This window comes from Budorcas taxicolor, chromosome 11 (genome assembly GCF_023091745.1).
Source record: "Budorcas taxicolor isolate Tak-1 chromosome 11, Takin1.1, whole genome shotgun sequence".
Taxonomy (NCBI): Eukaryota; Metazoa; Chordata; class Mammalia; order Artiodactyla; family Bovidae; genus Budorcas; species Budorcas taxicolor.
Genome location: NC_068920.1, coordinates 42663918 through 42690840, shown reverse-complemented (window position 1 = coordinate 42690840; position 26923 = coordinate 42663918). Strand labels below are relative to the sequence as shown.

At 42.8% G+C, this 26923-nt stretch overlaps 1 protein-coding gene and 1 pseudogene across 2 annotated transcripts in view; one reads left to right on the top strand and one right to left on the bottom strand.

Annotated features, from left to right (window-relative positions):
* The window catches only part of ZNF318 (zinc finger protein 318), a 31527-nt gene extending 21626 nt beyond the window's left edge, over positions 1-9901 (bottom strand). For both annotated transcript variants that reach the window (XM_052647888.1, XM_052647887.1), the window contains exons 1-3: positions 9446-9901; positions 6814-6965; positions 735-1374 (exon numbers count right to left, since the gene is read on the bottom strand). In XM_052647888.1, the coding sequence (XP_052503848.1) occupies positions 735-1374; positions 6814-6965; positions 9446-9901 (1248 nt within the window). The remainder of the gene's footprint in view (positions 1-734; positions 1375-6813; positions 6966-9445) is intronic.
* A 386-nt stretch (positions 9902-10287) lies between these two features.
* Positions 10288-18739, top strand: LOC128055615 (RWD domain-containing protein 1-like; annotated as a pseudogene).
* The last annotated feature ends 8184 nt before the right edge of the window (positions 18740-26923 follow it).

Here is a 26923-nt window from a genome sequence, read left to right as displayed (position 1 = left end):
CTTTCCGTTAAGTGAGGAAAAAACATCAAGGTCCAGAACAGTTAGGTGACTTGTCTAAAAATCACACAGCAAGTTGGTGATAGAGACGGATCCAGAATTAGAATTACCTGGTCTAGTGTCCTACCACTCATACATTTTTTCTTCTCTTTAAAGAAACATGAGGAAAATTCAGTCAGCTCCTCCCTTTGCTTTTCAAGCTTCATTTCCAAGAAACCCATATTCAAAGATCCTACAGGACTGGCCAATTTAGAGGGGAAAAAAACCCTTTATATAATAAATACTCTCCAAAACGTCTGTCTAGAAAGCCTGTGTGCTTAGTCACTCAGTCATGTCTGACTCTTTGCAACCCTATGGACTACAGCCTGCCAGGCTCCTCGGTCCATGGGATTCTCCAGAATACTGGAGTGGGGTTTGCATTCCCTTCTCCAGGGTATCTTCATGACCCAGGGATTAAACTCAGGTCTCCTGCATTGCAGACAGATTCTTCCATGGTCTGAGCCACCAGGAAAGCCCCTTAGGAAGCCTAATACATAACAATAGAAGCCCCCTATTACTGCATCATGAGGCCTACAATTTCCTTTGAGAGTCCTGAAAGGTACAGCTCATAAGCATAACAATGTTGCACCAACATATATTCCAAAGATACCTGAGGGACACAGCCCCCAGGAAAGTAAGTAGGCTTTAAAATATTGAGAGAAACAAGCAAGACACCCTAGCAGAAACGCAGCATAGACCTGCAAGGAAGGCTCCATGTCCACTTCAATCCGCTTTTTCAGAATTGACTTCTTGGGCATCACAGATACTTCCTCAGGCCGATGTAAAGAATATCCTGGCTCCGATGCTGTAAGGACACCTGACAATCCAGGGATGGGACAACCAGTGCCGCCACTATCAACTCCCACCAGCTCCTGACTCAAGCTCCTACTTCGTTCCTCCTCTTCCTCTCGTTTTCGCCGGGCGAGGTCCAGCTCTCGAAACTCAGGGTCTAAAAACCTAGGGCTTGGGCTCCGTCTACGCTGTCGATAGTTGCGAGTCCCTGATGTAAAACTAGGGTGATCACTTCCCATGTTGTGTATCTTCTCTGTGTCATCATAGCGGGGCCGTTTGGCCTCCCGGCTACTTTCCTCAGGTCGTATAGAGTAGGAGCCTTTGAGTTTGTCTCTATTCCGTTCTGTTCCCCGCAACAGCTCATCATGACAACTGATATGAGGGCTATAATCAGATCGATGCAGGAAAGTTTCTCTTGCTCGGTAGTCCTCATCAAGTTGTCCCAAGAAGGGACTGAGAGGTGCCTCCTCCCGGGAAATATATCGTTCAAGACCTCGAGAGCATTGGGAGCTTCGAGTGAAGACAGAATCATCAGTCAGGTCATCCCTGAGGAAAGAGACAAGCATCACTGAATATAATGGACTTGGAAAGAGCAAGACCAGACAAGGCTAAGAGACTGACATCTGGCAAGGGGGCTGTAGAATGCTTAGAACAAAAGACAGTAATCATGAGGTCAGAACAAATCTATGTATATACATGCAACACTTCTCCCTTTTCCCAGAGCACAAGCAGCTGCAGCCTCTAACCAATGGAAGAGACTGCTAATCTATCTGGACAGAATTCTTTCTTTAATTAGACTTTGGGGATGCAGAGTCTCATGCAAAGGTCTTGGAGATGTGAAAATACCACTACCAGACTACAAAGAGTCCTGGGTCACATAACTTCACACTAGCTCTCTGCTACTAAAACTGTGGTCTGAATAAGCAACATCAGTATTTCCCAGGAACTTTTTTTAGAAATGCAGATTCTCAGGTACCACCCTGCATGCCAGGTACAGCCAAAAAAATTTTTAAGGTGTAAAACAAAAACTGTAAAAACAAAATTTGAGTTAGAGCAGGCCAACTTTACCTGTTTATATTGTTAAATTCTACAGAGTATTTCATTTGGAAAAAAAAAGTTTCACTGTGGGAAAAAAAAATTTTTTTTAACCACTGATCTATCCAATTGGCATGATTTTCTTGTAAGTTTTAGAAGGGTCTGCAATTGCTTCGTTTCACTGGATCATATATTAAAAACCATAAAACTCCCTCACAGTCTGTTTTGTTATACTCTTTCCTGCCTTGCCTGAATATCCATAAGCATTTTGTTAATCTTGAGTCCAGAAAAAAAAGTATGTGACAGTTATCTCACTTTTTATTTCTATTACAGTGAGATAGGTTTATTATAGAAATAAAAAGGTCTTAGACTTTTAAGGCATGAAGGTAAAAATACAGGATGGAACATCTGTCCTTTCAGCTCACATCTCTATATCACACACAGTATCCTAATCTTCTGGGGCATTATGGTCACAGAGCTTCTGTTTTTGCCGTTTAGTTGCTAAGTCCTGTTCAGTTCTTTGGGACTCCATGGACTACAGCCCTGTCAGACTCCTCTGTCCATGGAATTCTCCAGGCAAGAATACTGAAGTGGGTTGCTTTATCCTTCCCTGGGGGATCCGTCTGACCCAGGGATCAAATCTGCATCTACTGCATTGGCAGGTGGATTCTTTACCGCTGAGCCACTGGGTAAGCCCCAGGGAGCTTCTACTGCCCCCTAAAACTTTCTGCTTTATATCACAGAAACAAAGATCCCCTAGCACTTTAAGCTTTTCTGGTGGCTCAGTGGTAAAGAATCCACCTGCAATGCAGGAGACTTGGGTTGGATCCCTAGGTTGGGAAGATCACCTGGAGAAGGAAATAGCAACCCTCTCCGGTATTCCTGTCTGGGAAATCCCATGGCAGAGGAGACTGACAGGCTGCAGTCCATGGGGTCACAAAGAGTTGGACACAACTGAACAACTAAACAAGAACGAAGTACTTTAAGCATACAACTTAGAAAAACTTACACGTCACTCACATTTCAGAGTGAATTACTATCCACAGGATGGTAATTATTCCTCTCTTCTACAGTTTCTAGGAGCTATTTCTGTTTTTGTAAGTTTCGAAAAATGACTTGTTTTTTTTTTAATAATAGTTGTTTTCCTATTTCTGGGACAAAAGTTAGTAGAACATCAAAGAGCTGCTTTTTCTCATTCACTAGCACAGCCCCTTTTCAGTTTCAGACTGAGGTTACAGCTATAAGTAACTTTATGAAAGACTATAAAGGATAAATTTTATTACCTCTTCTATAAGAATGTCATCTATGGGAATCAAGGTTCCTGTTACTCACCTCCTCCCCAAGAATTTAGGGAAAATTGTGGTCTCAATGTACTATGAAATAATAGGAAAGAATGAGAATGACCAAAGATGATCTCTGAAATCAAACATAAATAGAGTAAAATATTTTACTTTGCAGGTCTGCCAGCCATGAACACATCTTTTTTCAGGGAGGAATGTCCATGAGTTGAGTCACTCCACTGCCAAAACACCATCTATATACATAGTCTCTGATCACGTTAGCATAGGGGAAAATTACAGGCTCTATGGCTAGTAGGCAAGTTCATCCATTGCTCCTACATTCAGCTTTCTCCACCAAGAGACATACTAGCCTCAAATCTCATCCAATATTAAACATCCAGAAGCTAGAAATAATGAAATGGCTCTCAGAAAGACTCAATCCAAACCTGCAGTCTCCTGCAAAAGGAGGCAAAAAACAATAAAAGAAGGAATAGAAACAGTTAAAAGAATGTGCTAATGTGTAAATACAGGCAGAAATCAGGTTGCCTGTTAGAAGCTCATGTCCTCCTTCCCTAGTTTTCCCAAAGGATGAGAGAGAAACTGACTGCAATAAAAGTGAGTCCTAAAAAGAGTGCCATCTCCTGCAGCTCAGAATAGTTCAGTGACAAACTCTCTCTGAAAGCTTTGGTCAAGTCCAACTCTTTTCTTAAAAAATTGACTGAATGATGTAGGTGATGGGTACCTGGAAGCTCACTGAACTATCTACTTTTCCTGTGTTTACAAATTCCCTTAAGCAAGTTAAAAAAAACAACACGTGTTCACAAAAGTTTGTACACCAATATTCATAGCAGCATTATTCATAACAGCCAAAAAGTAGAAACAACTAAAATGGTATCCATCCACTCAACACTGGTAACAGATAAACAAAATACATACAATGAAATTATTATCAGCAATTTAAAAAAAATGAAGCAGTGTTATATGTAAAAACATAAATGAATCTTGAAAACATTATGTTACGTGAAAGAAGCCAGTCACAAAAGACCACACATTGATACTATTTATATGAAATGGCCAGAATAAATACAGAAGAAGGTTAATGATAGGCTGGGGGGGGGGTGGGTAGATGAGACTAAGGATAAGGCAAAAAGAAAAATTCTAAAATTGATCACAGTGGTATATGTACAACTCTATGAGTATACTAAAAATCACTGAACTGTACACTCCAAATGGGTGAATTGCATGGTATATGAATTATGGCTAAATAAAAAAGCTGCTAAAAAATGTATATGGTAAGAAAAAAAAGGTTCTCCAGAGCTCAAACTTCCCATTATTTTCCTGTGCTGATTCCTCAAAATGCCTGAAGAAAGCTGTGGCACTTCTGTCTTTTCCCTAAGGCAAGTAACAGGGAAAAAATCCTACTCCCTACATCAAGGCAAGGAGAAGTCAGGAGATGAGAATACCATGAATGGAATGTATAATGTGCAGAATACTCTGATAAACAAGGGAAATCAACCTCACATCTACACTTATTCAGAAGCTCAGTCTTCACACAACCTATTCACACTTCCTTTACAGGATAAGTTACAGTCCTGCACAGAGAACTGCCATGGTGAGGAGACTGACAACCCTGGCAATCTGGCCGTAACCCAAACCTGGTATAAAATTTAACAGATCAAACACGGGAAGAGAAAGAATACAGGGTCTCAGAAAAAAATAAACACACACCTACATACAAATGATGGAAATGGCCTGTTTCATTAGCTAAAGACTGGACTCACAGTCAGGAAGACACTTTGTGAATGCCAACGTTCCTATGGCCTGGTTTTAGCAGACAGTAATTATTGACACAAAGCAGATTGAGCAAGAGTGCTGAGGGCAAAAAAGTCTAAAGAATGGCCTGGAACCTCCTTTTAGAACCTTAATCTCACTTTCTCTAAAATAAATTTCTCTCTCTGAAACAGGATTCAAGAAAGAAAATTAATACCTCAAACACAGAGAGGAAATTTTTAATTTTTATAACTTATAAACAGACAATTGTTAACCTGAAGCACACATGCATAACAAAGTTTATGGAAAGGGGAGCTGACACCCTAGAACCAGCAAGAGGAAATGCTACTGACACCCTAGAACCAGCAAGAGGAAATGCTAAAGTCACACGAAAACCTAAGCTCCTAAGGAAGGAAGAGAATCACATCATGCACCACCTACTCAATCATCTCCCAAAATAGAAGCAGCTAGAATGGCATGGGCTGTTGCCTCAATTAAGTGATATAGTCACATACCTTGAAGCTCTATCTTCAGAAGCTTCAGTGTTATATGACTGTCCTGCCTTGCTTCACTGCATTGAATAGCCACTGAAGCTTTGAAGTAAATATTACCAAAGGGCAGCACCGGTCCTCACACTTCCTGCCCAGCTGTCCCCCACCTGCCCCCCACCTGCCTGCCTATATTCTGTGCACTACTTCACGGAGAGTCACGGTTTAAAAGAACATCATATTGATTTACTGCTACTGCTAAACATTTGTGAAAACTCCCAATATACTTGGCAGAAACCACTAACAGACATGGTTCTCAGCTCTCAGAAAGAGTGCTTTCCCTGCACTCCCATTCTAGCTCTTTTACTTTTGCAAGGTGAAAAACACGTAATGCATTATTTACTTCCCATACATACCTAAGTTCCTAGTACCTGAGATCTATATTTAACACCCTGTGGAGTATATTTGCCCTTCCTTAGCCCTCAGTGGTTGTAAAGTAATAACTGAAATTAAACATTTTTAAAGATCTCTAACTTTCTATTAATGCCTATATGTGTGTGTGTGTGTGCATGTGTATACAATTAACATGAATTTACCTAAACCTTTTCTGAATCTATATATATTTCAGCCTGGACAAGCTGAAAAATAACACCATTTAAAAAAAGATTTCTAAGGACTTCCCTGATAGTCCAGAGGTTAAAAATCTGCCAGTCAATACAAGGGACACAGGTCTGATCCCTGGTCTGGGAGATTCTGTATGCTGCGGGGCAACTAAGCCAGTGTACCCCAACTACTGAGTCCAAGCTCTAGAGCCTGTGCTGTGTAACAACAGAAGCCACTGCAGTGAGAAGCCCGTGGGTTGCAACTAGAGGAGTCCCTACTCAATGCAACTAGAGAAAGCTTGATTGCAGCAACGAAGACCCAGTGCAGCCATAAGTAAGTAGATTTCCTAGATATCCTATTTTGTTCAGAACTTTCCTTTGCAGAAGGGACCCCACTAGTGCCACTATTTTAGAATCTGTATCATCTCAACTGTTTTTAATTTGGGGGACTATTTATATTCCCTCAACTTCCTCCTTTCCAGTTGGGGCCAGGATGACCTTTTTTTTTTGGCCATGCCATGCTGCACACAGGATTGTAATTCCCTGGCCAGGGATTGAACCCATGGCTCCTACAGTGGAAGCACAGAGTCTTAACCACTAGACCACTAGGGAAGTCTTAGATCTTTTAAAGTCTTTTTTTCTACATAATTGTTTCAGCAACAGAGTCTACCCCACATGTTATACTTTGTACTGGACATAGTGCATAAACTTCAGCGCTGGCACCACCCTTTCAAATACATCATTCGGAAAACAGCAACAATTCTACCTTCAAGTATTCATATGGCGTGCCCTGCTTCAGATGAAGCCTACCTGTCTGCATCCTCCAGATTTTCCACTGGTGACGCCAGTCGATCACTAAGCCACCTCCGTTCTGGTATGCCAACACAGAAGTGGTCATTGCCAACAGTGATCCGTAAGCTCTGTTCCAAAGAAGAGTCAGATCTCAGACCAGGAGAGCGTCTCTACAAGAGTAAAAGATATTAAGTCAACAGGGTCAAGACATTCCTACACTCAAAACTGTTCTCCTTCCTAAAGCTATAGTCCTACAGGGTGAGAGATGATTATGGTAAGATACTACTCCAAAAATAAAGGACTTTAAAAAAATTATCAAGGACTTCACTGGTGGTCTAGTGGCCTGGGTTCCATTTCTGGTTGGGGAACTAGATCCCACATGACACAATTAAAGTATTCCCATGCTCCAGCTAAGACCTTGTGCAGCCAAATAAATAAACATATATTTACATTTTAAATTATCATTTTCTTAGGCATGGGCCAGAGGAGTGAATTAAGTCTGCTACCAGAATCTTTACATTTCCACTAAAGGAGACAAGCCAAACACAGGTTAAGAAAAAAAAAAATATTTCTGATGGCACTGTGAAGTGTTAAAAAGTCATTAAAACACCATAACATGAAAGATTGGGGAAAAGGAGCTACTTCAGATAGGATGGTTAGAAAAGGCATTCTGAGGTGATACCATTTAATCTGGAGCCTGAATGATGAGATATCAGTCTTGCAAAGAACAGATGGAAGATGTTTCAGGCAAAAAGAGCATGCTCTGTAATGAGCTTAGCATGTCTGGGGGAACAGAAAGGCGGCCAGCATGACTGCAGTGAAGTGACACAAAACAGGCAGAAGCCACAGTTAGGAAATCTGGATTTTTATTCTTAGTTTAACAAGCCACAGGAGGGGTTCAAGCAGGGGAATGACATTACTGCATACTTCCTCTAGATGCTCACTCTGTTCACATCCTCATCTTCTTCAGGTCTTTATTAAGAAATCACCTTCCAGAAGGCCTTCTCTGGCTACCTTACCAAAACTTGTAACTCCTTTCTGTTTTTCCTCTTAGCACTTAATCATATTTAACATGCCAAGACATTTTACTTTTCATATTATCCAACTCCCCCTGTCAGAATATAAGCTCTACTAGGGCAGGGCTTTTGACTGGTTTGTTCATTATTATATTCCCAGTGCCCAGAACAGCATGGTAAGCATTAATAAATATTTCTCAAATACATAAAATGGAGGTCTTTAAAAATCGTTTTGATCTCTAGGTATAGAAAAAACTGGATGGTAACAAAAGTGGAGTGTAATGGAGCCTAATGCAATAAACTAAGCAAGAGATAAAGTTTAGATAAGAATAATGGCAGGAAGACAACAGTGTGGAGGATGTATTTTGGAGGTAGAGCTGATAGTTTAGATAGATGAAGTTATCCTTACAGACTGGGAGAAGGGAGATGTTCACTGTTTCTGGCTGAGCAACGGGTGATGTCATTTACTGAGACAAAAGACTGGAGCAAATAGGTTGTGCATTGGAGAAGAAAGGGGAAGTTATGGAAACTCATTGTTTTTTGTTTTCCTTACTTTCTCTGTAGTGATTAACATTCAGACTATCATACTCAGCTAAGAAAATCTTAAAATCTTAATAAGCCAATTCACCTATGACCAGAGTACACAGATATTGTTAGAGATCCACTAAATAAAACAGAAACTTTGTCACTTTTTTTAAAGGATTGGTTAACTAATAATAAAAACAAATACCAAAACACCAGATCCTGCCCAGAGGCTCTACTAACGGAGAGATGCATGAAAAGTCAGTATTACCTCTAAACTAACCTTCTTAACCTCATGCTCTGTCCCTTCAGCTTGGAAACATGACAGTTAAATTCAGGGTATTGGGAACCAAGTAAAGAATTGAATCACACTCCACCACTTCTTACAGGCATCGCCTTAAGTTTTTTAAACCTCTGTGAGTTCCTCAGCTGTTAGATAAGGAGGAACCCACTCCGCCCTCCCCACCCCCCCGAAAGGACGTGAATGTTCACAGGGAAAGTGAAGGGCTGAGCATCATTCCTGCCACACAACTAGGTTAAGTGGAGGCAGCTATTACAACGACTGTAGATACACACACTTCGATTTCGGAGAAGCGGCTCCAACAGAGTACTAACAGTTTACATTCTCTCGGTGTCTACCCTGGGAACTGTTTAAGCCACCCTAAGTCGCCACAAAGACATTTCACCCTTTTCCAGATCCAGGGCGCAGCTCAGTTCTAGCGGGACACACACAAAACCATCCAACTCTAAGGACACCAACTACTGAAAAAGTACCAGGCACACGGCGTGGAGGAGCTTCCCCCCGCCCGGCAAACTTTTTCACACCTCACACAGAGGGAGAGAACCAGTCTATTCCCAGGGAACGCAGCACGGCGTCCCGAGCCGGCTCCCGGCCGCGTCCCGAATCCGTTATTGTGCAAATGAAGTTCCCTGGGCTGACCAGGAAACCCCTGGTTCGGGCGTCGCTGAGGGAGCCCATGGGGATGAAGGGCCTTCCATGTGGGGACCCCGGCCTGGAGGCCTCGGGTCGTCCGGGCGGCGGGCGTTTCTGAAAGCGGGAATTGCGGGCGAGGGGGCTGGAGCACAGAGTCCGGGTGGAAGGGTGGGATTACCCGGCTGCCGCTGTCGCCTGGATGGTCTCCGCGGCCGTCCCTGGCGAAGTCGGCGCGGGACTCCCCTCGGCTGCTCCCTCGGAAGCCGGCCGAGACCGGCGGGAAGAGTCGTCTGCCCCGCGGCGGCGACGGGGAGCCGCGACGGGCCCGCGGCGGAGATGGGGAGCCGCGACGACCCCGCGGCGGGGACGGCGAGGCCCGGCGGCCGCGGGGCGGAGACGGGGAGCCGCGGCGACCCCGCGGAGGGGACGGCGAGGCCCGGCGGCCGCGGTGCCCTGAGGGAGAGCGGGGCCGGCGAGCCGGCGTCCGCGACGAGGAGGAGCAGGAGGTCGGCGGTGAGGTGCGGCGAGCGGGGCCTGAGGAGGAGCCGGAGCTGCGGCCGGTGCGCGGGTCGCCCCCGCCGCTCTCTTTAGGCCGGTGTGAAGACACGGAGGAGCGGGCGCCGCTGCGGTACATGGCTCTGGAAGCCGCGGCCACGGCGGCAGCGCCGACCTGGGGGCGCCCCGGACGCGGGCCCCCAGCGCGCCGCCGCAGCTGCAACCCGGGCCGCCACGGCCGCCGTGCGCCGCCCCCGCAGCCGGAGCAGCCCCCTCCCCTCAGCCCCGCGCCGCCCCTGGGGCCCGGTCGAGCGCGCCCCCGCGGCCGCGGCTGGCGGTTGGAGGGCGCGAGCACGGGCCCGACACACCCCCCCGCCCTCCGGGGCTCCCCGTTCCTCCACTCAGGGAGCTGCCAAGGGAGCCAGTAGTGGGGAGGAGCACGGAGGGCGGTGCGAGGCTGGGCGAGGGGTGGGGAGGAGAAGCGCGCGACCTGCGCTCCTCACGCCCCGCCTCCAAGCCGGCAAGATGGCGGCCGCTGAGCCGCCCACTTCCCCTCCTCCGGCGAACACGTGACCCCGAGCGCTCTGCCCGGGGTGGGCCGAGCGGAAGGGAAAGGATTAGCAGGAGCGGAGTGGGCTCTTCCGGGGATGCTCGGGTCCTCAGGACGCTGGTGGCTTCGAGGGGGCGGGAGCATCTTTGCCTTTCCCCTGCCCGCAACCCTGTTAATTTACGTGGTGACAAGAAATGGTTGTAAGCGATGGGAATATAAAAATCCTGCGAGGCGTTATGTGGGAGATTACGCACCTCGGCAAGAGCGACCGATGAAGTCCTGGCTCCCATAGAAGCCACACCACGGCCAACAATTTACTTTGTAGTTTGCCTCTTTTGTAGAAGTTGAAATTGAGGATGGGGAAGTGCGGAATGGGGGCGATTCGGAAGCAAGAATCAAACCCAAAGCAGGCATCCGAGTAAAATTGCCGCTGTCTCAACCAAAACACTTATCGGGAACGTCGCTCACCGCTAGGGGTCCACATCGTGACAGCTAGGAGGCCTGGAGAGTTTTTGCAAGCGATTTGGAACCCTCCAGTCTGCGACCAGAATTTTCCTGGACACTTCGGTGCAGTGGTAGTCCCTGTATACTAAGTACAGGAATTCAGGGTCCTGCATACTAAGTACAAAATTAAAAAAAAAGAAAAACAATGGTCAAAACATGAAAAAAAGTGTTGACGCTAAATTGAATTCTTCAAAATAAAGTACTAATGGCTTGAAAGTTTTCCTCTATCAACTAGAAACACAAAGCCTGAAATTGGTATGAAAATCAGGTTTCTGTTTGCAAAGAGACAAGACAAAGAAAAAATTACTTACAAAAGATTTCCTTTTTTTTTTTTTTGATAGAGCTGTGGGGCTTGTGGGATCTTAATTGCTTGACCAGGGATTGAACCCTGGCCTGGCAGTGAAAGGGCTAAGCCCTAACCACTGGACTGCCAGGGCATTCCCTAAGATTCCCATTTTCTAGTTTACATTTTTCATATTAAATTTAGAGTCTATCCAATTTCACATATTTATATAATGGCATTTGCTTACCTCATAGCTCAGTAAAATTAAAATAAATTTTTACTAATTGATTTCTCTCACACCCATCTTTCTTCACTCCACATTACTTGCTTGCTCCCTATAGGCATTTGAATTTCCAGTTGCTGACTTTGGATTTTGTGGCCTAAAATGGCCTTCATCATGTCAAGATTCTTAATATATTCTTCCATATTTATTAACACTTTTAATGATTTTGTTTCCCAGATTCAGTTTACATGGAATTTTTTATATGAACCCTTGCATAGTCCATTAAATTAAATCGGAGATTATTTTTCACAGATGGATAGCCTGTTTTTTTTGAAACATGAGTTGGGATTATCTGTATACTGGGAAGTCATCATGAGGGAATGCTGCTGCTGCTGCTGCTAGGTCACATCAGTCTTGTCCGACTCTGTGCGACCCTATAGATGGCAGCCCACCAGGTTCCCCCTTCCCTGGGATTCTCCAGGCAAGAACACTGGAGTAGGTTGCCATTTCCTTCTCCAATGCATGAAAGTGAAAAGTGAAAGTGAAGTCGCTCAGTAGTGTCCGACTCTTAGGGACCCCGTGGACTGCAGCCTACCAGGCTCCTCTGTCTATGGGATTTTCTAGGCAAGAGTACTGGATTGGGTCACCAGTGCCTTCTCTGTATGAAGGAATGAGTTAGCAGCTAATGAATGAACGCTGTCAAATGCGAGTTATCCACATCTCAATCCAGTTCTGTTGTTTTCTTTTAACTGTGTAATGTGACAGTAAAGAGCTTTCTTTAATGTGATTTCTCTGTGAAAACAAAACTACCAGGATTGATGGTAGTAAAAAAAGTAAAGTAAAGCAATCTGAGAAATTGATGGCTCTTAAGCAGAAAATATGAGTTATGTACAAGGTTTCTGAGCAGTCTAAAAACATGTTTCATAACACGTGCAACAGAGACCTGCAATCAAAGATTTAGGTACACTAGCTCAGCAGGTAAAAGTCCTATCAGAGAAAGGTGACAGCCTCTGTAAGTGAGGCTGCCATGTAAAATGTCCTGGAAATTGGTGTTAGTCATCTGTGAATTGAGCTCCCCTGGTGGCTCAGACGGTAAAGCTTCTGCCTGCAATGCGGGAGACCCAGGTTCGATTCCTGTGTTGGGAAGATCCCCTGGAGAAGGAAGGGGCAATCCACTCCAGCACTTTTGCCTGGAAAATTCCATGGACAGAGGAGCCTGATAGGCTACAGTCCATGGGGTCTCAAAGAGTCGGACATGACTGAGCGACTTCACTTTCACTTTCATCTGTGAATGGTAAAGAACCTGCCAATGCAGGAGATGCTGGAAACGCCAGTTTGATCCCTGAGTTGGGAATATCCCCTGGAGGAGGAAATGGCAACCCACTCCAGTATATCCTTGCCCTACAGTTTGTTGGGCTGCAAACAGTCGGAAGCAACTGGGTGACTGCGTGCTCATGCACCATATCTGAGGCTCCTCTCATGCTTAGCACCAAAAAAAGAATGCTTCCTTCCCCATTTCTAAAAGGGGAGTCTTATGACTATTTCTAGTCACTACAGCTGTGAATGCAAGCACCTTGTATCGCCTCTGGGAAATCAGGAAAGAGGAGTTATAAAATGCTTTTTCTTTCCTTGCTGTGGAACTGAAGAAGCTACGTGCTCCAGACGGGACAGCCTGTCAGCCTGGGTCCTAAGTGACTATGTGGAGCAGAGTACCAATTAAAACTCTGCCAGAGGTGTACACTCAGTCTTTATTATTCTGTGTATGAATTTTGGTTACCCATTGCTTTTGGTGTGATCTAAGCAAATATGAAGAAAATGTGAATAGGTGTTTACAGCTCATTGGAGTCGATATCTGCTAAATCTGGGATAGGTACACTGTATCAACTTTTCCTCTTCAATCCTTCTCTAATACTGAATAATTATTTTTATCAGGGGAGCTGGCCCCCAGGTTATATAATTGGAAAACTCCCTTGCTTTGTCTTCACACCTGCCCTAAACATAATTCAACTCTCAACTTCATTCAAGCTAAAGGTTTGCCCCTCCTCTAGCTTTTTCCTGCTTCAGATGTGAGTCTTGCTGTGATAAAGGAAGGTGTGCCAAGTTTCTTCACATTCCTGGGCTTTACTCATCAGAGTTTACTCCTCCTGTCTTGCTGGCCAGCTGCTATTTCTGAACCCCTCCCCCAGGGTTTGGTATAAGAGAAGAGCTTAGGGGAAAGGGCCACAGCTTTTCCCAGTTGGGGCAGGATGCTGTTATCTTCAAAAGTTGGTTCTCTGTGGACTTGGAGGACTCACAAAAGTTGGCTCTTTCTCTCTTGTGTGTGTCACTGTTGTGGGCTTTTTTTAGCTCTGTTACTGGGACCTAGGCAATGCCTCTCCTCTGGTTAACTGCCTATGACTCCTCTCTCCCCGCCCCCAAGTTCATGGCCTTCTGCAGGTTCTGTAAAATATACTATCCTGAAGTTCCTTTCCTCTCAGAGCATCCTGCATGGGAAGGACCTTTTTAATGACTCCAAGCCATTTCCTTCTAGGTATACTTGTCCCACAGGACAACTCATGCATCTTTGCCCTACTGGCAAGGGCAGTGCAGCTCACTCTCCATGCAACCCACCTTACTCACCATCCCAGGAAGGCTGGTCAGCCAGCATTTTGCATATGGACTTCCTCAGGTGGGAGTTAGGACATGAGTCCCTGTGGACTTTCCAAATCCAGGAGATCTAAGCCAAACATTCTGCGAGGTGCTAGTGGAGGTCTCTATCTCAATTGGCTCTGTGTGTGTGTGTGTGTTAGTCGCTCAGTCATGTCCAACTCTTTGTGACCCCATGGACCATAGCCTATTAGGCTCCTCTGTCCTTGGAATTCTCCAGGCAAGATTACTGGAGTGGGTAGCCATTCCCTTCTTCATGGGATCTTCCTGACCCAGGGGTCAAACCCAGGTCTCCCACATTACGGGCAGATTCTTCACGGTCTGAGCCACCAGGGAAGTCCCCACTTGGCTTTAGGCAAAGGGGAAAACCCCCTCTCCCTCCCCAGAATTGTGGGAGAGGAAATAGAGAGCTCACAGGGAACTCCCCAACACAATTCTCATTCCCTTGTATTGATTCAGTGTGGATAATTAGTAATAGTAATGCTGGCAGACTGGTTCACAATCTCATCCCATCTCCCTTTGAAGTGGATGGGAGAAGAGGTTGCCTGGCATCTATTGTGTTGCTTTCTGCCTTTGAGACCTTTGCTGAAACTCCAGAGACGACAGGGAGCACCTAACTAACATCCTGTCACAACTCCTGTCTGTTGTCAATTCACGAAACTCTTATTAGGACTTCCCTGATGGTCCAGTGGTTAAGACTGCACTTCCAATGCAGGGGGTACAGTTTCGATCCCTGGTTGGGAAACTAAGATCTGCATGTTGCATGGCGTGGCTGGAAAAAAAAAAGAGAGAGAAACTCTTACTAAACTCTTATTAGACAGATGAAAACAGCTTACAGCTTTTACACACACACACACACACACATCCTGTAGCAGACATATAGCAATGATAGATAGAACTTGAAAAGAGTAAAGAGATCTAAGCTTTAAAACATCAACACCTCTGTGAATTTGCTAAAGCCATAGAGCCCATGGGCTCTGAAATAAGTCTGGAAGAAAGGGTAGTAGTCAGAGATTTGTGCCTCCCAGGAGGTGGGGGACCTGGGATGGATTTTCAGCTTGAAGCCAAGGACACCCTTACCCCTACATGCAAGCTGAACAAAACTATTGTCAACCTTCTGCTTAGGGCTATAGCCTTATGAAAAGCTGTATGCTGAGAGTGGGACAAAAATGTTGACAGTCTTTAGATGAGAACTGAGCCTAGGCATTCCCTGTGAGTGGAATGGCAATAGTGTGATACCCTACATATCAGTAATAATGAAACAGAGCAGGACCCTATGGTCTTTGCCCCTCATGTCCTCTGCCTGCCTTTTGTCTGTGGAAAAACTTAGGCAAAGAGTAAGTTTAATCAGAGAAATGAGAACATGCAGAAACAAAGGAAAACAGTCAAAAAAGACCAAATAAGAATAATGTACTAATTGAGCATAGTTAAGGACCTTTAGTTCCTCCTCAAGGGCTATAGTGGAGAAGGCAATGGCAACCCACTCCAGTACTCTTGCCTGGAAAATCCCATGGATGGAGGAGCCTGCAGTCCATGGGGTCGCTAAGAGTCGGACATGACTGAAGTGACTTAGCAGCAGTAGCAGCACCAAGGGCTATAGATAATGCTCTGAGCCATATCTATATGGCTTATAGATGAGCTGTCTTATAGATATTAAAACAAAAACCACCACAATATTGTAAAGTAATTAGCCTCCAATTAAAATAAATTAATTAATTTTTTAAAAACGGCAGGTGGAAGAAGCTAACTGCATGATAATTAGGCTGTACCCATGACATAAGCTGCTACAATTCTAAGAATTGGCTTCAAGAAATAGGAACAAATGGACCCTGGAACTGAAGATTAACTGTACCTAAAATAACCAAGATGATGCTGGTAAGACCACCAATGACCAGTTCGAAGATGAGCTGACTGTGCTGACTGTGCTTTGTGTACGGAGCCCCCTCTCCCTGACTATATAAGCTCTTACCCCCGGCTTGTGGGGGCGGGGAGGGGGCAGTTTGCCTTTGATAGACGTCTGCCCTTCCCCTACAGTTGCTGACGTCTGAAATAAAGCAAACCTTCTCTTCCACCAGCTTGGCCTGTTTATTGGTTTTTGAGCAGGGAGCAGCTAGACCCCACTTTTTGGTAATAATTGTAATTAGAAAGCATGATATTCTGTTAAACATGGTGGATTCAATTCATGCCTTTGTCACTATTAAGTCCCTAAACACCACTCAAGTGACTGTAAAGGATTTTCCTTTTTAAGATATAATCTCATATATGTAGTGTGGAAGTGTGAGAGATATTGCCCTGTGGGGTTGATTTTAGTCAATGGGAGACATATTCTTAGAAATGTAAACTGCTCGCTAACACACAAATAATACAACTTGAGCTTCAAATTTCATAAGATATAGTTTTGTGTTCTCTGTTTCTTTAGCCCTTTTTATTGTCTAAATGGCCATATGAAAAGGTGCTAAACAGTTATCAGAGAAGTGAGAAAAGATACAAAACAAATTTCTAAAATAATTAAAACTTAAAATAATTAAACTTAAAATTTAAGGGGCATATAGCCATGGGAGCTATCGTACAGGGTCGGTGGGCATGTAAGTTACTATTGGCAATTTGAAACATTGGCAATAATTTTTTCTTTCTTTTTTTTTCCTGCCGTGCTGGGTCTTCATTGCTGCGTGGCTTTTCTCTAGTGGGGAGTGGGGACTACTCTCTAGTTGCGCCGCATGGGTTTCTCATTGTGACGGCTTCTCTTGTTGCAGAGCATGGGCTCTGAGCTCTCAGGCTTCAGCAGCTGTGGCTCCTGGCTCTAGACCACAGGCTCAATAGCTGCGGCCTGTGGGATCTGCAGCATGTGGGATCTTCCTGGATCAGGGATCAAACCTGTGTCTCCTGCATTGGCAGGTGGATTCTTTACCACTGAGCCACCAGGGAAGCCTAGCAATATTTTTTAAAGTTGAACATATACAGTGTGATCCAGCATTTCCTAAGTATATACCCATAAGAAATATCCACATATGTGCATCAAAAAGATAAGAAAAAGTTCTGGAAATGAATTGTGGTTATAGTTGTAGAATATTGTGAATGTACTTAATGCCACTGGATTATATATTTAAAAATGAATAAAAGGGGAAATATGTATGTTTTACCACAATAAAAATGACACACAAAAGTGTTCTCATGGCATTATTTATAGCAGTAAATATTTCAACTGTAGAATGAATACTGTAGAATTTCAACTGTAGTAGATTCATACAATGGAATACCATATACCGATGAAAAAGAAGACTATCACTAGATGCAACTATATGGATTTCACAGATACAGTATTGTACTAAAGAAAGCCACACACACACAAATACAAATTATATGATTTTTTTTTATACCAAGTTCAAAAAGTAAACAAAATACAGTGTTTGAAGTTCAGGTAGTGGTTACATGAGGGGAGTTTTTGGAATCCTTTTCTATTTCTTGATTTAGATGTATTCATTTTGTCATAATTCATTAAGCTATACACTTAGGATTTTTGCACTTTACTGTATGTTAGGGAGAGGGATAGATTGGATGTTTGAGGTTGGTAGATGCAAACTGTTGTATTTAGAATGGATAAACAACAAGTCCTAATGTATAGCACAGGGAACTATATTCAATATTCTGTGATAAACCATGATGGAAAAGTATATATATATATATATATATATATATATATATATATATATATATGTAAAACTGGAATCTCTGGAGTCCTTCTACCCTGACTCCTTCAGAGCTTGATTGTATGTTGATCCAACCCTCTTAACAGCTGGTCTTCCAAAATACAAATGAATTTTCCTAACACCATATTCTCCTTTGGTAGTATTTCAGCTAAGTATCGGAAAAATCCAGCCAGGTTCACTATTCCTGTGACACATAAGGCTGGAGAAAACAATGAAACTGTCCTGCCCTCCCTCCTCAAGTTCACATATAGGGAAAAGCACCCAGATGAAGCTCCTCTCTAGGAAATACTCTCCCAGAAAAACCTAGAAGGTAATGAAGTCTCAGATATTTTTAAAGTTACTAGCATTACAGGGGAGAAGGCAATGGCACCCAACTCTAGTACTCTTGCCTGGAAAATTCCACGGATGGAGGAGCCTGGTAGGCTGCAGTCCATGGGGTCTCGAAGAGTCTGACACGACTGAGTGACTTCCCTTTCACGTTTCACTTTCATGGATTGGAGAAGGAAATGGCAACCCACTCCAGTGTTCTTGCCTGGAGAATCCCAGGGACGGGGGAATCTGGTGGGCTTCCGTCTATGAGGTCGCACATAGCTGAACATGACTGAAGCGACTTAGCAGCAGCAGCAGCAGCAGCATTACAGGCAGAAGAAAGCTTTTCTATAGTATGATCTTTAGCAATAGTGGTCCAATAACATGAAGTGAAATGGTAGATCAAATAGAAACTTGAAGACAAGAAGAAGAGCAGAAGCTGAAAAACAATTATTTTATGGTACTCCTATTACTATCCAAAATTTCTTAAGTTGGAAGGCCAAGTTTGATACAGAACTCTTGGAAATTTTTTTAAATGAATGGAAGTAAAAGAACAAGCAGGAAAAAGTAAATTAAGTGGGAAACAGTTGTTCGAAACAGATCATAATCTTGACACAGCTAATACCCAGTTCTTGGAGAATGCTGGATACAGCGTGGAGGTTGATGAGTCACTTGTCCAGAAATTAAATGACTTGGAGCCAGAAGATAAGGGGGATGATCCAGACTACAATCCTGCTGACCTGAGAGTGACTTGACCAACTAGCAAACTATCCTCATCTTAAAGAGGCTTGACTGCCGCAGCATCTGTGTCTATGCTGAGGGTGTGTATTGATTTTCTTTTCTTTTTTTCATAAGAAAAAATAATTTTCGGGAAAAAAATCTTCTGACAGCTTTTATCATTGAGCTTAATAAACTGACCTTAAAATTTCAACCAATCAATAAAAATAATGAACTCCAGGTAATGATATGCATGCTGAAATATTTAAGAGTGAAATGTGCTTATATCTGTCATTTCCTTCCAAGTGAATAAAAAATAAGACCCTTGAAATCAATAGCAGAAAGGATGAATAAATGGAAAATTGCATGATAAGGCAAATAAAGTAAAATCTTAACTGTAGAAATTAGGTGTTGAACATTTGGGTATCACTGTACAATTCTTTAAACTTTTAAGTGTGAACATTTTCAGAATTAAGTAAAAGCCTCACCAGATTTTGAATCACTATATTGTACTTATATTGTACATCAACTATACTTCAGTAAATAATGAGTATAGAAACAATTCCTCCATCCAAAACTTCATTAGATGAAGATAAAGTGATTTATAGAGAAAAATGTATAGTCTTAAATATTTATATGACAAAAGAAAAGTTAAAAAAAATTGCTCAGCTAAGTTTCCAGTTCAAAAACTAAAGAAAAAAACAAACACAATAACCTTGAAGAAAGAGAAAGAGTGGCAGTAATAAAAATGGAGGGAGAAATTAATTGAATACAACAGAGATGGTAAAAAGACAAATGACGTTTCTTTAATCGTCTATGCTGCTAAGTCGCTTCAGTCGTGTCCGACTCTGTGCAACCCCATAGACGGCAGCCCACCAGGCTCCCCTGTCCCTGGGATTCTCCAGGCAAGAACACCGGAGTGGGTTGCCATTTCCTTCTCCAATGCATGAAAGTGAAAAGTAAAAGTGAAGTCACTCAGTCGTGTCTGACTCTTTACAACCCCTTGGGCTATAGCCTACCAGGCTCCTCCACCCATGGGATTTTCCAGGCAAGAGTACTGGAGTGGGGTGCCATCACCTTCTCCGTTAATCGTTTATTCAGTTCAGTTCAGTCGCTCAGTCGTGTCCAACTCTTTGCGACCCCATGAATCGTAGCACGTCAGGCCTCCCTGTCTATCACCAACTCCTGGAGTTCACTCAGACTCAGGTCCATCGAGCCAGTCATGCCATCCAGCCATCTCATCCTCTGTTGTCCCCTTCTCCTCCTGCCCCCAATCCCTCCCAGCATCAGAGTCTTTTCCAATGAGTCAACTCTTTGCATGAGGTGGCCAAAGTACTGGAGTTTCAGCTTTAGCACCATTCCTTCCAAAGAAATCCCAGGGCTAATCGTCTATACCCCAATACAAAATAACAAGTTTAAAATTTTTAAAAAGACAAAAGAAAGTTCTTTGAAATAAACTAATAAAACAAGCAAAACTAGCAGAATTGATTGATCAAGAGAAAAAAGAGAGAGGGCAAGAAAACAATCTTAAAAAAGAGGGATTTAAAAAAATGGAAAGAGTCGCTCAGTTCAGTTCAGTTGCTCAGTCGAGTCCAACTCCTTGCGACCCCATGGACTATATAGCCTGTCAGGTTTCTCTCCATCCATGGGATTTACTAGGCAAAAATACAGGAGTGGGTAGCCATTCCCTTCTCCAGGGGATCTCCCCCACCCAGGAATTGAACCCCAGTTTCCTGCTTTGCAAGCAGATTCTTTATTGTCTGAGCCACCAGGGAAGATGGATTAAGTTAAAGCCTGGCTATCACTAACCCTTACAGTGCCTTTGTGAGAATTAGGAAAAGGTTTCGCCTGCAGGGGGGCTTCTCTGATCGCTCAGTCGGTAAAGAATCCGCAGGGACCTGGGTTGGGAAGATTCCCTGGAGAAGGGAAAGGATACCCACTCCAGTATTCTGGCCCGGAGAACTCCATGGACTGTATAGTTCATGGGGTCGCAAAGAATCGGACACGACTGAGCGACTTCCACTTTGTCTGTGGGTGGCTGCAACCCTAACCTAGGGCTTGCCACTTGGAAAGCTGGATGCAGGCTGCTCCCACTCACTCTTTGTCCAGATAAGCTCATGGAGAAAACCACCTACACAACCATATTGTCCGTACTGGATCAGTTTAAAAAGCTGTGAGACAATATGAAGAACTTTGTGCCAATTAATCTGACCATTTACACAAATGATTAGTTCCCATTAAAAATGCAATTTACCCAATTATATCAAGGAGACATAGACAACCTGAATAAACCTATAACCATTAAAGAAATTCAAGCAGTAGTTACAAGATCTGCTTATAAAAAGAGTGAAACTTTTCCCCCCTATATTCTGCTGCTGCTGCTGCTGCTGCTAAATCACTTCAGTTGTGTCTGACTCTGTGAGACCCCATAGATGGCAGCCCACCAGGCTCCCCCGTCCCTGGGATTCTCCAGGCAAGAACACTGGAGTGGGTTGCCATTTCCTTCTCCAGTGCATGAAAGCGAAAAGTGAAAGGGAAGTCGCTCAGTCGTGTCCGACTCTTGGCAACCCCATGGACTGCAGCCTACCAGGCTCCTCCGTCCATGGGATTTTCCAGGCAAGAGTACTGCAATGGGGTGCCATTGCCTTCTCCGCCCCTATATGCTAGCATAATTAAACATCATTGGAATCATCTCTTTGCTAAAAGATAGATGTGATGCAGCTGTGAAACCATGTGGTTCTGGTGCTCTCTTTAAGAGTAAATCTGTAACAATCGTCCTGATCTCTTTTGTGATAACTCCTCTTTTTCTTTTCTGTTTCTTCATAGGTCGGTTTCAGTAACTTTTTTTCTTTGAAATATCCATTTCCTCTAGTTGTCACATTTGTTGCCATGTAGTTGAACAAAGCTTTCAACCTCTTTTGTGTTTGTGAATGTATCTCTTTTCTTTTTCCTAACCATGATATTTTTGCTCTATTTCTTTCCCCCTAACCAGATTTATGAGATATTCATGTATTTTACTGGTCTTTTCAAATAATTAACACGTGAACTTATTTTTTTCCTCTCTACTATACTTTTTGTTTTCTAATTCATTATTTTTTTGTTATTGTCTTTATTGTTTCTCTCCACTTTGGGTCTATTTTGTCATTCTTTTTCTAGTTTCCTATAGTGGCAACGAATTTTTTAAAAAAATCTTTCATAGTGAAATATTTAAGGCTATGCATTTCCTTCTGAAATAGGGAGTTCATGATCTAAGCCACAGTCAGCTCCTGGTCTTTTTGCTGACTATATAGAGCTTCTCCGTCTTTGGCTGCAAAGAATATAATCAATCTGATTTTGGTGTTGACCATCTGGTGATGTCCATGTGTAGAGTCTTCTCTTGTGTTGTTGGAAGAGGATGTTTGCTATGACCAATGCGTTCTCTTGGCAAAACTCTATTAGCCTTTTCCCCGCTTCATTCCGTACTCCAAGGCTAAATTTGCCTGTTACTCCAGGTGTTTCTTGACTTCCTACTTTTGCATTCCAGTCCCCTATATTGAAAAGGACATCTTTTTTGGGTATTACTTCTAAAAGTTCTTGTAGGTCTTCATAGAACGATTCAACTTTAGCTTCTTCAGTGTTACTGGTTGGAGCATAGGCTTGGATTACTGTGGTACTGAATGGTTTGCCTTGGGAACGAACAGAGATCATTCTGTCATTTTTGAGATTGCATCCAAGTACTGCATTTCGGACTCTTTTGTTGACCATGATGACTACTCCATTTCTTCTAAGGGATTCCTGCCCACAGTAGTAGATATAATGGTCATCCAGTTAAATTCACCCATTCCCATTTTAGTTCGCTGATTCCTAGAATGTCGATGTTCACTCTTGCCATCTCCTGTTTGACCACTTCCAATTTGCCTTGATTCACGGACCTGACGTTCCAGGTTCCTGTGCAATATTGCTCTTTACAGCATCGGACCTTGCTTCTATCACCAGTCACATCCACAACTGGGTATTGTTTTTGCTTTGGCTCCATCCCTTCATTGTTTCTGGAGTTATTTCTCCAGTGATCTCCAGTAGCATATTGGGCACCTACTGACTTGGGGAGTTCCTCTTTCAGTATCCTATCATTTTGCCTTTTTATACTGTTCATGGGGTTCTCAAGGCAAGAATACTGAAGTGGTTTGCCATTCCCTTCTCCAGTGGACCACATTCTGTCAGACAAGAGACAGGGATCAAGATCATCCCCAAGAAAAAGAAATGCAAAAAAGCAAAATGGCTGTCTGAGGAGGCCTTACAAATAGCTCTGAGAAGAAGAGAAGTGAAAAGCAAAGGAAAAAAGGAAAGATATAAGCATCTGAATGCAGAGTTCCAAAAAATAGCAAGGAGAGATAAGAAAGCCTTCCTCAGCGATCAATGCAAAGAAATGGAGGAAAACAACAGAATGGGGAAGACTAATTTCTAATTTCTAATTTTCTTCAAGAAAATTAGAGATAACAAGGGAACATTTCATGCAAAGATGGGCTCGATAAAGGACAGGAATGGTATGGACCTAACAGAAGCAGAAGATATTAAGAAGAGGTGGCAAGAATACACAGAGGAACTGTACAAAAAAGATCTTCATGACCCAGATAATCACGATGGTGTGATCACTCACCTAGAGCCAGACATCCTGGAATGTGAAGTCAAGTGGGCCTTAGAAAGCGTCACTATGAACAAAGCTAGTGGAGGTGATGGAATCCCAGTTGAGCTATTTCAAATCCTGAAAGATGATGCTGTGAAAGTGCTGCACTCAATATGCCAGCACATTTGGAAAACTCAGCAGTGGCCACAGGACTGGAAAAGGTCAGTTTTCATTCCAGTCCCAAAGAAAGGCAATGCCAAAGAATGCTCGAGCTACCGCACAATTGCACTCATCTCACATGCTCGTAAAGTAATGCTCAAAATTCTCCAAGCCAGGCTTCAGCAATACGTGAACCGTGAACTTCCAGATGTTCAAGCTGGTTTTAGAAAAGGCAGAGGAACCAGAGGTCAAATTGCCAACATCCACTGGATCATGGAAAAAGCAAGAGAGTTCCAGAAAAACATCTATTTCTGCTTTATTGACTGTGCCAAAGCCTTTGACTGTGTGGATCACAAGAAACTGTGGAAAATTCTGAAAGAGATGGGAATACCAGACCACCTGACCTGCCTCTTGAGAAACCTGTATGCAGTTCAGGAAGCAACAGTTAGAACTGGACATGGAACAACAGACTGGTTCCAAATAGGAAAAGGAGTACATCAAGGCTGTATATTGTCACCCTGCTTATTTAACTTATATGCAGAGTACATCATGAGAAATGCTGGGCTGGAAGAGGCACAAGCTGCAATCAAGATTGCCAGGAGAAATATCAATAACCTCAGATATGCAGATGACATCACCCTTATGGCAGAAAGTGAAGAGGAACTAAAAAGCCTCTTGATGAAAGTGAAAGAGGAGAGTGAAAAAGTTGGCCGAAAGCTCAACATTCAGAAAACGAAGATCATGGCATCTAGTCCCATCACTTCATGGGAAATAGATGGGGAAACAGTGGAAACAGTGTCAGACTTTATTTTGGGGGGGCTCCAAAGAGGTTAAAGCATCTGCCTACAAGGTGGGAGACCCAGGTTCAATCCCTGGGTCGGGAAGATCCCCTGGAGAAGGAAATGGCAACCCACTCCAGTATTCTTGCCTGGAGAATCCCATGGACAGAGGAGCCTGGAGGTTACAGTCCACCGGGTGGCAAAGAGCTGGACACAACTGAGCGACTTCACTTTCACTTTTACGTTCAAAATCACTGTAGATGGTGATTGCAGCCATGAAATTAAAAGACACTTACTCCTTGGAAGGAAAGTTATGACCAACCTAGATAACATAGTCAAAAGCAGAGACATTACCTTGCCAACAAAGGTCTGTCTAGTCAAGGCTATGGTTTTTCCAGTGGTCATGTATGGATGTGAGAGTTGGACAGTGAAGAAAGCTGAGCACCAAAGAATTGATGTTTTTGAACTGTGGTGTTGGAGAAGACTCTTGAGAGTCCCTTGGATTGCAAAGAGATCCAACCAGTCCATTCTAAAGGAGATCAGTCCTGGGTGTTCATTGGAAGGAATGATGCTAAAGCTGAAACTCCAATACTTTGGCCACCTCATGAGAAGAGTTGACTCATTGGAAAAGACTCTGATGCTGGGAGGGATTGGGGGCAGGAGGAGAAGGGGACGACAGAGGATGAGATGGCTGGATGGCATCACCAACTTGATGGGCATGAGTTTGGGTAAACTCCAAGAGTTGGTGACGGACAGGGAGGCCTGGCGTGCTGTGATTCATGGAGTTGCAGAGTTGAACACGACTGAGCGACTGAACTGATTTCTTCTGCTGTGTCCTATAGGATTTTATATATAATTTTTTTCATTGTTTTCTAGATTATCACTTTGTTTTTTAAAATTTTACAAATAAAATAATTATTAAATTAAAAAGAATCAAGGGCCTTAATTCTAAGTAGTTATAGTCTAGACATAATTGTATTTCAAAATGAAACAAATAAATCACTAATAATTTTAGCTCTTTCCTAAAATTATTAACTTGATTTATACATACACATACACACACACAAACATTCTCTAGACCTGTCTTTTCTGTAACACCTCAGAAACCATGATGTATTAAGAATAGCAACAGTAAACTGATTGTATACACAGGGGTAAACAGGCCTGAAGGATTTCACCCTTGCAATAACGAAGAGTTTTCCTATAGAAATTCCCATTTAAAGTGTTATTCTAAATAAATAAATAAAGTGTTATTCTGTGATTTAAATAAATCTTGATTTAGGACTGTAAACCTGAGTTAATCTAGCTTATTTTTAGCACACTTGGTATCTATCCCAATAACAGACTAGCTGTTTAGCCTAATAACAGATAGGCGTTCCCTGAGGCTTCCTTTGTGTCTCAGCGGTAAAGGAAACTGCCTTGCAGATGCAGGAGACGCAGGTTCCATCCCTAGGTCAGGAAAATCCCCTGGAGAAGGAAACAGCAGCCCACTCCAGTGTTCTCGCCTGGGAAATCCCACCGACAGAGGAGCCTTGTGCGCTACAGTCCATGGGGTCGCAAGAGAGTTAGACACGACTTAGTGACTAAACAACAACAATTTCCTGAGGCTAGCTGTGTTTCCTAATTAATCCTCATTTCAATTTTTATTTCCTCTTGATCCAAAGATGATTAAGGCACGTGCTGCTTTTCTTCTTTTTGTTTTTTTTTTTTTCTTACTTTGTATTTCTTACACATTTTTATTTTGGAAAAAAGTGAAAATTGTACAAATTGTAAAGCTTTTCCTGTTTTTGAGTAATCTGAGAGTAAATTGCTGTTACCCACTGCTCCTGAACACTTTAGCAGATGTTTTCCAAAATAAGGACATTCTCTTACATAACTCCAATTCAAAACAAATTAGCATTGATACATAAATACCATTTAATTCTCAGGCTCCTTTCCAGAGTCTGTAGTTATCCCCCAAAGATCCAGATCTCAATTATACATCGTATTTAGTTGTCCTATCTCTTTAGTCTTATTCATCAAGAACAGTTCTTCACTCTTTGCTTGACATTCCTAACCTTGACATTTTAAAAGATTACAAGTCTGTTATTTCACATCCATCAATTTGCGTTTGCTGAAGTTTCCTCATGACTGGGTTCAGATTATGCATCTTTGGTTGGAATGGTATAAAAGAGACGAAGCATTTATCTCATTGCATCCTCTCAGGTGGTGCAAGATTTCAAACATTCCTTCCCAGTACTGATAATGTCTGCTTCTGTTGCTTGATTAAGATCGTGCCTACCAGGAATCTCCACTGTGAAGTTATTTTTTTTTTTTTTTAGTAATTAATAAGTATTTTGTGGAGAGGTATTTGAAACTGTAAATATCTTATTCCTCATTGTACATTCAATTCATTTACATCACTATAGACCTGTGGTTTCCTATTCTAGTCCATGAACAATAGTCTGTTACTATCATTATCTCCATTAACCCATGAATGATTAAACAAAATGTAGTATACACATACAATAAAACATTATTTGGCAATAAAAAGGAATGAAGTTTTGATACATGCCACAGCATGGATAAACTTTAAAAATATTATTTTATGAAATAACCCAGACACAAAAGGACACGTATTATATGATTCCATTTACTTTAAATGTCCAGAGTAGGCTGATCAATAGCAACATCAAGATTAC